The sequence below is a fragment of the Labrus bergylta genome, chromosome 9, assembly GCF_963930695.1.
Source record: "Labrus bergylta chromosome 9, fLabBer1.1, whole genome shotgun sequence".
NCBI lineage: Eukaryota > Metazoa > Chordata > Actinopteri > Labriformes > Labridae > Labrus > Labrus bergylta.
Genome location: NC_089203.1, coordinates 4672650 through 4685242, shown reverse-complemented (window position 1 = coordinate 4685242; position 12593 = coordinate 4672650). Strand labels below are relative to the sequence as shown.

Sequence of the window (12593 nt, the reverse complement as noted above, 5' to 3'; positions counted from 1 at the left end):
TTTTGTGAATCAGAGGCCAAGTGGCTCATATAAAAGCTCAGACTGATGGAACAGAGACGCACAGTGACACTTTGTACAAGATACTCCAGTTTTGAGTTTGAACGATGAACTCGTGTCAGTGTAACCTTCATCTTTTGTATGAATAAATTACAAAGACCCTACATTTATGTGCTGAAAAAATATCTAGGTTCCTTAAGGACAAAGCTGTTGCTCTGTACAAATGTTCTAATGAAATACATGTGTTCTTAGTTTTTCCCGATCAAAGACTGTCATGCTGTGTTGCAGTGCCAAGCAATGGCGTGTGGAAATATGTAGAGGGATAAACAACATGGATCTGTATGACCTGGCTGCACAAGAAGACTGGACTACAGTCTGATGCACTAAGGCCCTTATAATACCTTGTATTAACGTCGTCCTGAGTGCTTAGGTCACAAGTTGACAGAAATAAAAGACAAAAGAGCAGGTCTAGACTGAACTCTTTGTTATATGTACAGGTGTAAACAAACTGAGGTTAGATTAATTACTGTAATTACTAATCTTGATCTGATCACTCAGACCATATTCTGAAATGGTTTTGGAAGCAAAAGGTGCCATACTTGCTACCTCGGTCAAATTGAAGGTGAGCAAAGTCTTTAATAACATCAAGCTACATATTCTTTTTTTTTCCTCTTTTGAATACCTTCTCTTTGACATGTGACATGTTGTCATTTCAAGCATTTGAAAATGTAGTTTGTGCTTTGTTTGGTACTTACACAAAACAACAGGATGAATATGTCTAGATTTGTGAGGGACAGTGCATTTTATCTTTCCAAATAGGATCATACCTGAACAGCCTAGAGGTATGGTGGGAAGAATGCAGGACAACAACTGTGTACAGGCGAGATGTGGTGCCCTGTACTAGATCGGCGCTGTGAGGATACAGATGTTTCTTCGAGGAGACATTATATCATAAGTCTGTTACTCCACGTTGTAATGCAGCTTCCTCACTGATAAACCACACAGCTGTTGACTAACATTAGACCTTATAATCAGAGTACGTTTTTATTTGATTTGACGTCTCTTCTGGTCTCTATATGCTCCAGCTCTCTCACATGTCTACAGGACTGCTGTGTGTTTTCATGATGAAGATTATGTGGGCTATGTATTTGCATCTAGAGAGGGGGGAGTGAGTTCCAATCACAAGTGGTCACTGGAGACACATGTAGGGACACATTTTAATGCCAGGTGTGAACAGTCCAACGTCACACTTTCAACTTGTGATCAGGTCAGGCAGAATGTAATTTAATATCAGCGCTAAACAAGCTTTCAACAAACTTAACAGAGACTGTAAACTTTTACAACTCTTCAGACTAAAATCTTTACATTTCTCTAAAATGTAAAAAAATCCAATGAGCATGAACCATTTTGGATTGGCCTTGTTAAACTCTTTTAATTTACAAACTGCTTGTGCACAGTCATCATCGCAAGGTGTTGTACCTCTCTTTATTCAGTGCCAAAGTATAAAACCAAAGCAAACTTGTGGAAAAGCCATTCATTCATTGAGTCATAGAGAGTGGGATCCATTTCTTTTTTACAAGTTAGGAATAATTACTATTACATTTGACCTCTGTGGGTTTTTCAATTTGCAGTGGGCAGAAAAACTAAAACTGTTGTGCTGTCTTGTTCAGTTCGCCCTGTGGCAAGAGATTCAAATCTCAATGGTCTAGATGAGCAAAATAAAAAAAGAAAGTAATAAAAAGTTCAGTTTTTGGTAATAATACTGGACGGAGACATGATGATTCAGCTTTGCATGAAGTGTCCCTACTGTTACTCATCTCTTATTCATTTGTTACATAATTTGGCCGTTGGAACACTGCCTGTAAACAGAATGATGTCAATTACCCTAAATGCAACACGGTGATGTCAACTGAGGAATCCCTGTTGTGGGTGACGCTTGCTTCACTGTCATGCATGCATGATTTCCGTTTGCTTTCCAGCCAAAAGAGGCCTGCAAACTAAACTCAAAAAAACATCACCTGGATATTTCTAATGGAACAAATGAATACACGCGTGTCTCTTGTGTCGCTGTCATTAACAGCTGCATTACAGTGACTCAAAGATGACTTTGTAGATTGCCTTTTCTTTTGTTGAGAAGAGATTTTTAACATTCCCACACAAACTCCATGTTTTTGTGTACCAAGGCTACACTGTCTCCAGCTCATTCTTTCTCCTCCAGCGTTTCCGCCTGACAACATCACTCTGTGCTCACAAGAATGTTGTTGAAGCAGCGTTGCTCTGACCTTTCATTCCTTCGTATTGATTAGCCAAAGCTTACTCTGCCGCTGTGCTTTACTGTAAGTAGGCCTGGGTATTAGCGCGTCAGGTAAACAACTGCAAAAAACAGAGAAAAATAGAAACTGTAACACATTTCCTCTGACCTTGTCTCCAGCGGGACGTTACTGTTGAGCACCCAGCTGTCTTGCAGCTGGACCGACTCCGGGGTGGTCGGCCCGTCTCCGGGGCCTGGAGCGGGGGCGTGGATGGGATTGCGGCCCCCTCTCAGGGTGTTTCTGTTCAGGCTGTTTGCAGACTGGTGTGATAAGGTGTGGTGGTTGTGCGGAGGGGGCAGTGGAGGCCGTAGCGTGGTCTGACTGTGGTGGTTGGCTGCCCCTGGAGGAAGACAAGAACACAGAGCAATTTGAGTGCTTCATTCCTTTTTTTTAAAGTGACATTTCTGTAAAGTAAATAAAAGACAGATTCAGATGACAGGAGTAAACGATTTATTTCCAAATAGTAATAATTCAAATTCGGGGTTACAACCTTCTCCTCTATATTTGGCTTTCATTGCTCAGTATACCAAAAGAACAAAACCTATTCGGCAAGCAAATACATTCCATTATGTGCTACCTTTGTATCAACAAACATTTTGTCAGAGTAGGGGGCATATCTTCCAGACGGTCGATCTTATTTTACAAAGAAATTCAAGCAAAACAGAAACATGATTTTGGTTTCACATTCTTCCACATTCTGTCAGTTTTATTTTTAGCCACTTCTTGTTCCTCTTCCACTTTCACCCTTGCTTTCTTGTTTTCGCTCAAGAAAGTAGTAAAAAGACTAGAGAAAGTGAGTGTGTGTAAGTGAGTGTGTGTGTGTGTTTGAGCAGTATTAGAGCACTCAGCACAGCGTGTGCCCTCATCTCTTGCTCTCAGACTTGGGGGAACATGTCAGCTAGAATCCAATACCAGCCCTTCCAACACTGAGCTAATGGACTGTTGAGTGAGAGAGCTGAAAAACAAACCCGGGATGACTCAGACAAGAACACCCATTCACACATCACCTTTATATCTCTGTCTCTCTCTCTCTCTATGAATCCGTGGGGGGTGTGAGCTTGTCTAGAGCATTTGTGTGTGTGTGTGTGTGTGGGTTCGTACAAGAAAATCAATAAACCAAATACTAGACATAATAGGAGAGCTTGACACGGTTGCATCACTTCTTGTGCATTAGCATACTTTTTGTTCACACACAAATCACTTCACAAGCCACAACCAAACTGTCCATATCCCCCTTCTAATGCCTCCTGAACACAATTGTTGGGATTGTTGAAATACGCACAGAGTCATGATGCTGCATTTGGCCTTTGAATCCTGGCTTTACAAACAGTTCTGCTTTTTCTTTTATCAGTGCAACTCACCACTCTTTCATGTTGTACTGTGGACATCTTAGCGAAAAATGAATAACAATGATTTTGTTTGCATGCCGCCTTCCTCGTACTGATCAAAGGATGCAGTTTGAACACAAATGCACATACATGTATGTTTGGGGTGATTTTTTTTTTTTAAAGGAACTGTTATGTCAAGCTGGAGAATCATGCTTGCCCTCTTTCATTCACCATCTCCTCTTGAATTACAGAAAAAAGAAGTATGCGAGAGATGAGTGGATGTGTCACACTCTACCTGTCCACTATTTGGCTTTGAAATTTGTAATTCATCTATTCCTAAAAGGCATAAATCATAGAAACTTGTAAGAAGGGAACATATATTCACACAGCAACAACATGCATGCTTTAAGTGAATGTATAGCTTTGTCTCTTGTAAGCTAATTTCCATCTTTCTCCCGTTTTACTTTATATAGATGGGTGTTTGGAACATGTAGGGTGCAGTGAGCTCGCTTGCATCGCCAGCTGTAATGGCGACCAGTTTGTAAGGTGACCTGATTCATTCATGCCGCCACTGGGACGCAGGTGTCACCCACATGGCCCAGAAGAACAGCTGCATGTGAAAGGAGAGAAGAGGGGTGGGAGACGAGCGAAAGATGGAGGGGCCTGACCTCTGTGACACGGGAGAGACACAAAACATCTGTTTGCAGATGCAAAGATGCTCCTGGGAGAGACAGACACACACACACACACACACACACACACACACACACACACACACACACACACACACACACACACACACACACACACACACACACACACACACACACACACACACACACACACACACACACTCCCATATGCAAACATACATGCAGATTGTAAATTGATATTTAAGTATGCAGAGAGTGTTGTTCTCTCCTCCTATACAGCCTCATTTCTTTATAGTTTTTTTTTATCTTGCTCTTTTATCTTGCTATTATTTGCATTTTGTTTGAGCTGAGATGTAAAGCAATTCCATTAAATACTTTTGTTAAAGTACTTTATAAATACATTTGACCTCTTTCTCTACCATTCACAATGTAAATGTGATACAGCGTCTTCTGTAGCCTATCCCATAAACACAGTACTCTTAGCATAGAAACATTGGAATAGGAAAAATGTAAGGAAGCATACATGAGTGAGTACGGACGTGGTCAGAAGCAAAAAATAAGAGTAAGAGGTCCTACGCTCACACACTGCCTCGCTGTCGCAAATGTTTAAATCTGTGCATGAAAAAAAATGCATGCATTTCCTTTGTTCACTTTCCTGCTATAAATATTAAACAGTTTCTTCATTCAAATTCAAATGAATAATATATAGCACACCTTGCATGGAAGAAGAATACATGTTTTTGTAGCCATAGTTTTCCTGAACTGCTGAGTGTGTGTGTGTGTGTGTGTGTGTGCAAGGCTCCTCTAGTGAGAGGGCATTTCTGTCCATCTGTGCACATGCACATGTGTAGGAAAGCAGCATCTTGGGGAGAGTATATTGTTTAACATTAATCACATCCCATCACATCTACATAGTATTTGTAATGAAGATTTTAACATTTCCCTTCGAAGAAAGAAACTGAAATGCCATTATCTATCTTCTAGCAGCCAACTGTATTACATGTGACTATAATGTCAGAAAAATGTAAAGCAGAGGAAAGTACTGCTGGTAATTCAATGTAGTTTCTCTCTTTATAGCCTCCTGGGCCTGGCAGTACAGTCAAGTACTGTCAGGTTAACTAAATCCAACGGCGACATGATAGAAAATGATTGGATTTCTGTTCTTTATTGAATTCATGTTTTCAGAATAAAGTGCATAAATGACTCATCACTAGAGTTTACTGTTTTTGAACAAACACACACACACACACACACACACACACACACACACACACACACTGAAAAATAACTTTTACTCTTCCAAAAGTCACTCAGCCTCTGGTAGAATTAAAAGAAAAACGTATGATCAGAGATAAATTGCTTTCTTTTTCTGCTACAGCAGAGGAGAGCGATGTCAAAGAAATTCATTTTCATGTAGACTTCAGAAACATAAAAAATAAGATTTAGAGCTTGCCAGAGAAAACACAAATACAGAGCCATGTGAGGTCTGCTTGAGCAGCTATGGAGGTGCAAGTTTTTTTTAAATGTGCGCCGAGGACTCCTTAACAAATAGTTTTGGCCACAGAAACACAAATCTGACTAACTGTTCAAAAAGAGGAAGTGCACGGTAATGAGTAGGCCGGAGGCAAATGCATCCACTAAATTAAGAGAGGGGCAGATGAATTGTCCGGCTGCTAAAGCACATCATGCAGGTAGGCTAATAGGTACAACCGTTTTTACCGGGAACACAGGCTGATAAAAGACAAAACATGCAGCAACCAAATAGAGCAATTAGGGAGCAGCCAGGCAGATCACATTTTATTCCACTTTATCTTTTGCTCCTTTATTTCCTGACTCTTTTTACTCGCAAGTGTGGGTAAACAGTGATCATGAAAAGATCTTTCTGTTTTCCACAGCCACAGAGCCTTTCTGACTGTTGACCCACTTTACTCCGTCCAGAGTCCCCCGTGTGACTGGAGAGAGGGGACGTTCTGCCTGTGAGCTGCTGGGTTTTTGGCTCAGGCTAAATCCTGGAAGTTCATTATGCTGGCCAATTCAAATGAGCCGCATTCAGCAGAGGAGCATTAGCCCGGTCTGCTTACCTGCCTCACATACTGTACACACACACACACACACACACACACACACACACACACACACAGAACAAAGAGATACATCAGTGAGAGGCAGGGACTTGCTCTATATTGTAAAACGCTAGCTGTGTGTGCACATGTGAGTCTATGTGGCCGACAGCAGGAAACCCACCAGGGCAGTTTGTTTTGCTGCCTTGGATGGGCAAACTGTTTATTGACATTTTCTGTGGTTAACAGAGAAAAGTCACAGGGCAGGATGTGCATCTATGTGTGTGTGTGTGAATGTGTGTATAGGAGAGAAATGCCCATTCAGCAGTTAAAAAGAGATCATCGCAGGGCTCAGATCCCACCTCTTGCTTCCTCTCCTCCCTCCGTCCTTCTCTCTCTCTCTCTCTCTCCATCTCTTTATTCCATACCCCTTAATCCACTGCTTCTTATCCCGTTTTTTTTTTCATAATCACCACCCTCCATTGTTTTTTTCATGCACCTTCTCTCCATGTTAATTGCTATGCTCCCTGTGTCTAAGGCAGTATATTCCCATGTGCAGCAGCTTCTTATGTCCTCTGCCTCAGAATGTCACATGCCCCTCGTTTGTCATTCTTCTCATTGCTCGGAAGCTGAGCACAATGAAAGGAGAGCTCGAGGTGAAACGTATATACAAACACGCATGTGCTGACAAAAAGGGGCTTAATTTGCACAAACACTTTTTATTGTACTCAAACGTACACAGACACATACAGGCACCAAAGAGAGAAAGACAAACTTAAAGACATACATTTTGCACATGCACACGCACACACAAAACACATACACACAACGCCTCTTCAACTTTCCCTCATTAGGAGGTAATAATCTGCGTCATCAAATTCAACCTAAAAACAAACATTCTCTATGAGCAGAAACGATTGTGTGCATTTAATCCACATGCACACACACACACACTCCATGCAAAACATCCCACTGTTACGCAAATGTCAGCCTTACATAAGCACCATTAGGGAGAATAACATTAGAGCAGATGAAGGGGACGCCTCTTTGTTGTGCCATTGTTTCTGTAGATTTGTTTCAACAAAGCCATTAAACATTCATGGCTCCGGCAGTGACTTGAGGTGGCTTTTCGGGGCAGCAGATAGCTAGCCTCTTTAGATGACGCCTGGGCTAAAAATAGCTTAGCATTCCCTATGCATAATGAATGGACAGAGACAGCGCTAACGCTAGCTCTTTCCAGGAGTGATCCGCCACGCTCCGTTTGGCCGTCTCCGCTCCCCCCGCCCCCCTGTGTTTTCTGGGGGAGCGTTCCCAGACAGGTGCTCCGAGCCAGACAGTATTCCCATATAAACATTCGCAGACCCAATTCCCAGCCAAACCTCGGCAACGGCGTTCCGTTCCCATTCACCTGTCACGCTTCACTAGGAACACAAGTCATGTCTGTCCACCTGTTAGCTTAGGTAATGGTGGACTACTTTACAGGAACGCACACACAAGCATGCAAACAAACAAACACACTCACAAACACACACGCACACACACACACACACACACACACACACACACACACACACACACACACACACACACACACACACACACACACACACACACACACACACACACACACACACACACACACACACACACACACACACACACACACACACACACATACACATATAAGCAGCATGCAGCTTCCTGAGGATTATCTCGCTGTGGTCAGTTTCTGCCTGGCTTGGTAAGGCTCATTTCCTGCCCAGCGTCCATTCTCTACAGGACCACACAAACAGCACACACACAGACAGGCATACACTCACAGCACATGCATAAACAGTGCAGGGTTAAAGGTGTTTTATTTCCTTCCTGTGTCTTCCTTCATGCCAGGGTGTGTTTATGCAGTGCCAGACTGCCACTCTAAACTCATTTAGGTCGATTTTAATGGACGCCCAAAGCCAAGGACTCTCTCTGCACCCATTAGTTCAGCAGTCCTGGCTGGGAAATGTGGCAATTTGCAATTTCATCCCAATGTTGTTCTCCCTTCATCCAAATATCTCTTTTTCACCCTCTAAGCTCTCATCAGCTTATCACATGTCGTTCACATCCCTCCTTTTTCCCTTTTATATCCCTATGTCTTTAGGTCTCCGACTCCCCTTCAGTCGCTTTCTCCATCTATTTTTACTGGTGCGCATTGGATTAAATATTTTCTTTCTGTACTTTGATTTTGTTTTATGCAAGATGTCTCATTAAACAACTTCAAAAGTCAAAGTTTGGCTTTCTCTATCTCTGCTCCCATTTGCCTCTTTGTGCCTCTTTTTCCTGCGTCTGTCGTTTTTTTTTTTTTTGCTTTCTTTGTCTCTTTGCTCGCTGTCTGTGTGTTCACGCTCAGCAGAGACTGAAAGAAGCCCCAGAACAGAAAGTGTGGGTGTATGCGAACAAGAATGAGAGGAAGAGAGAGTGTGCCTGCGAGCCTCACTCTCCCTCTTTGCCAGTGTCTGCCATTAGGGTGTCAGTGGCAGAGTGAATTTATTTGCTGTGCGGTTACTGGGCTAATGATTGATGTTGCCCCAGCAAACAGTAAACCAATTAGAAGGCTGATGTAACGTCATTTTAAAAGCCTCCTAATCACGTTGCTCTTGAACCTGGGACCCGGGCCTTCCCTAATGAAGATTTATACTGGATCAAAGGAGAGCCTAACGCCATTAACAATAGATTGTATTCCACCAAAAATCACATTAGGACTTCTCTGCCCACCCCCTTCCCTCCCATCAGGCCTCTGCTAAATATATCTGCTGATTACAAGTGCAGATGCACAGAGGAATGGAGAAACGAGGGGAAGAGCGGGAAATAGAGGCAGAGAGGGAAGGAGAGGCAGGCAGAGTTGGCCCAAAGTAGCTAATTGTTGAGAATAAATGTGTATGCTGATGAACAGACTCATCACTGCAGATATGGGCGAGAGGAATGGATGTGAGGTGCTGATATAAGCACACTGTAACAGCCAGAGAGAGAGACTCCAGTGATGAAAGAGAGAGCTCAGAGCCGGGGAAACTAACTAGTGTGTCTCTGCCACAGTGATCCTCCTGCCGGCACTTAAAATTCATTATCCCCTTACCTTTCACTTTCCAGTGGATTATTAATGTCATATGGAAAATAAGTACAAACACACCTACTCAGTGGCAACCTATCTGTTCTCTGCAGAGTGCAGTGGTTGCTCTTACTTGCATCATTGTTGTCACGCGAAAGATGACAAAGGTGGGAGGCTTTAGATGTAAACCATTAACAGATTATCAATCGGCAGCTCAAAATGTGGCTTTTTTTATGTGAGTAAGAAAAACTAAGATTAAGAACAGAGGGAAATTTCATTTATGTTACGTTTCGATTGTGCTGGCAGAATTTTCTGCCTAAGAGTCACAAATTTTGACTTTAGACTTTATTGTCCTGATGGGGAATTTCTTTTTCACAGCACCGTTATTGTCCAAACAGACAATCCCATCAAAGAACATACATACATAAAACACAGAGTTATATTTAAGAGTTTAATTTCTCCTCCTTTTAAACCACAACTTCCCAAACTGACTGTTTATATCTGCCTAATACCTCTAAGTTTAGTTTTTGATCCTTCATAATGTAAACAATTGTTATTTTACATCCTGGATAAAAATGCTGAGTTGGAAGAACGCAGAAAATAAATGGCTCAAAGAATGAGATGTGACATTAAATCAAAGCGGACGGCTTGACATTTTACTGAGCGAAGACCAAATCAGATCAGGAAGTGGACACATGATGACGTAATGCAGAGACCAGGTGATGGATCACTGACTGATGCAGGAATGGAAGGAATTAAAGGGGCGGATGAATGGAGAGCTCTCTTACCCGCTGAGGAGGGTTGAGCACGGAGCATGTATGAGTCCTCGGGGTGGGGCTCCAGGTGAGAGTGGTTGGAGTTTTTCTCCAGCAGGGGCACCTGGCATTCCCTGATCGGAGGAGACGGGCCAGGGGAGGGGTGGTGGATGACGGACGAGGAGGATGGAAGGGACGGAGGGAGCAGTGAGGAGGAGGAGGTTGGAGGGAGTGGGCGACCTGGAGGATGGAGGGAGAGAAAGAAGGGGGGGAGGAGGGGAGAGGGGGGTGTTAGACAAAACAGATGGCAATGACTGATAGTGATACAGGGGCCTGTTCCAACGCAGGTTCAATGATAAAGTAACTTCTGAGGTCTCATCCTTATATGGTCCATTTAGCCACAAAAAAATAAATTAACCATGCAGATAGTTTTGTTTTTATTTTTACTCCAAAGATAATTGTCTCTGAAATTTCAGCCTACTTCCCAATACATCAGGGAAGAATAAAAATATCAACAGTTTAATATCTCAAAATCTAAAATAGTTGCTGTGAAAACCGTTGACAGCAACTTCTAGAGTAACTGGGGCAAAGTGTTTGTGTGGAAAATGTCTCAGATGTTCGTTTGGTGTTTTGAGTAGAAAATAGACACAAGTGGTGCATAAATCTCAGATTGGTACTGTAACATGAAATTTAAAAAAAGTGTCTGCATGATGTATTGTAGGTACGAAAGTGTCTTTACCTTTTATAATTTGGGTGAACTCACACACAAAACATTTGACCGTGGATTGATGTAAAAAAAAAAGTGTGCTCTACTGGAAGTTAATCATGTCTCCTGGTTGGAACAGACCTCTGGTACATGTTGCTTCAATACAAACACAAGCTTTCTGAGAATGAAGACGAGTAGAGAAAGGTTTGCTCAAAAAAAAAAGCCCCAGAACCTGTAAAAACATTACTGGCATTCACCGCTTGCATGTAACCCTAAGTCGGAAAAATTAAGTCATTTTAGCTTAGTTTTAACATTCTATTCATTCAGACGCTTTTATACAGTTCATACCACTGAAAAGGAAAAGAAAATCCAGCACTGAGCTCCCATCATTTATCTGTCGTACTTTACTGTTAACACAAATATTAGAGCGGGTCTATGCCACTTTTTCCAAATTATGGTTATTTATCAGAGAAAGGTCTGTGAACATATCAACAGCCCTTTCTATCAAAACATTTGAATCATATGACGCTATGAGCCTGTCCGACCAAATAAAGCACCGGACTAAGCCGGATCCTGATTGTGTTGGACTGCAGATTTTGGCGCAGGAAGAACAAGATATGTTTCCTTTAAAACTAACATTGTCTTGTCAATGAAACGGTGGGATAAGAATTTCTTGAGGACCTACATTGTAACATTGTACCCATTGTACGATTGTCCTCTACATGGGTAAGACAAAAGAAAGTGAACAGCCAAGTCTTTAAATAGTGTGAGCCATGGGACGCGTGGACACAATCAGGCTGTCCCATCCACCAGAGAGAGAGAGAGAGAGAAAAGAGGGATGGAGAGAATTCATCCGACTCTCCAAAGGTTTGGAATCAAGGACAAAGACAAATCTAATAATTTCTATTTGGAGACGGCTCAAAATATAGAATAATTATGTCTGCCATATTTGCAGCTCAATCAATCAACAATATGGTAAGAATGAGGCCACGGAGTCCAGCCAATCCACCGAAGGACTCAGGTTATTATAACTACTAATTAGAAAGTCGACCAAAAAGACACTCTGACATGCGGATAATCACTTATTTCCTCCTGATTCTACATTTTAAATGATGGCCTGAGGCACCCACACTGTGTTCTTTTTACACAGCTTTACAAATAAACATTGTTTTCTTTTTTTTGTGTGATGCCGTGTCCTTCAAATTCCAAAGTAAAAATGTAAGAGGGCGGGAGAAAAGAAGGGAATTCAGCCTTAGTTGAACAAACTTCACCCATTCTCGCTATTGCCTCTCTATACTTAAGAAGTAGCAATGAAAAGTCTTAAGTTGCTTCTTCTTTCAACCTTTTTTTTCCAGAACAAAAAAGAGACTGAAGAGAGGACAACAAAAGGAAGAAGAGCTTGTGAGACCTTGAGGGAGAAAAAGGCGAGATAGCAGAACATTTATCATCAGACTTTTTCTTCCTGACATCCTTCAGAATACAGATGTGCTGTGATTGTAATTTGACAGCATTCACCTTCCCATCACAAAGTATTGATAGGAATCAAAATGTGTGAAGGCCGTGATAGATGGGCCGCTTTTTATCCGTACTGTGCAATATTGCTTGCATCAGGGAAACCTGCAGGGTGAGGGGGGGGGGGGGGATGAACGTAGAGATCATTTAGGAAACAAAGTGCTTGGACATAGTTGTTGGCGAAC

The 12593-nt window shown here is 42.1% G+C and overlaps 1 protein-coding gene across 5 annotated transcripts in view; it reads right to left on the bottom strand.

Annotated features, from left to right (window-relative positions):
• The window catches only part of tenm2a (teneurin transmembrane protein 2a), a 222362-nt gene that overhangs the window by 56415 nt on the left and 153354 nt on the right, over positions 1–12593 (bottom strand). For 3 of the 5 annotated variants that reach the window (XM_065958515.1, XM_065958516.1, XM_065958518.1), the window contains one exon: positions 2418–2649. In XM_065958515.1, coding sequence (XP_065814587.1) covers positions 2418–2649 — 232 coding nt within the window. Of the gene's footprint in view, positions 1–2417; positions 2650–10223; positions 10431–12593 lie in introns of all 5 variants that reach the window. The other 2 variants (XM_065958514.1, XM_065958517.1) reach the window with 1 other exon arrangement.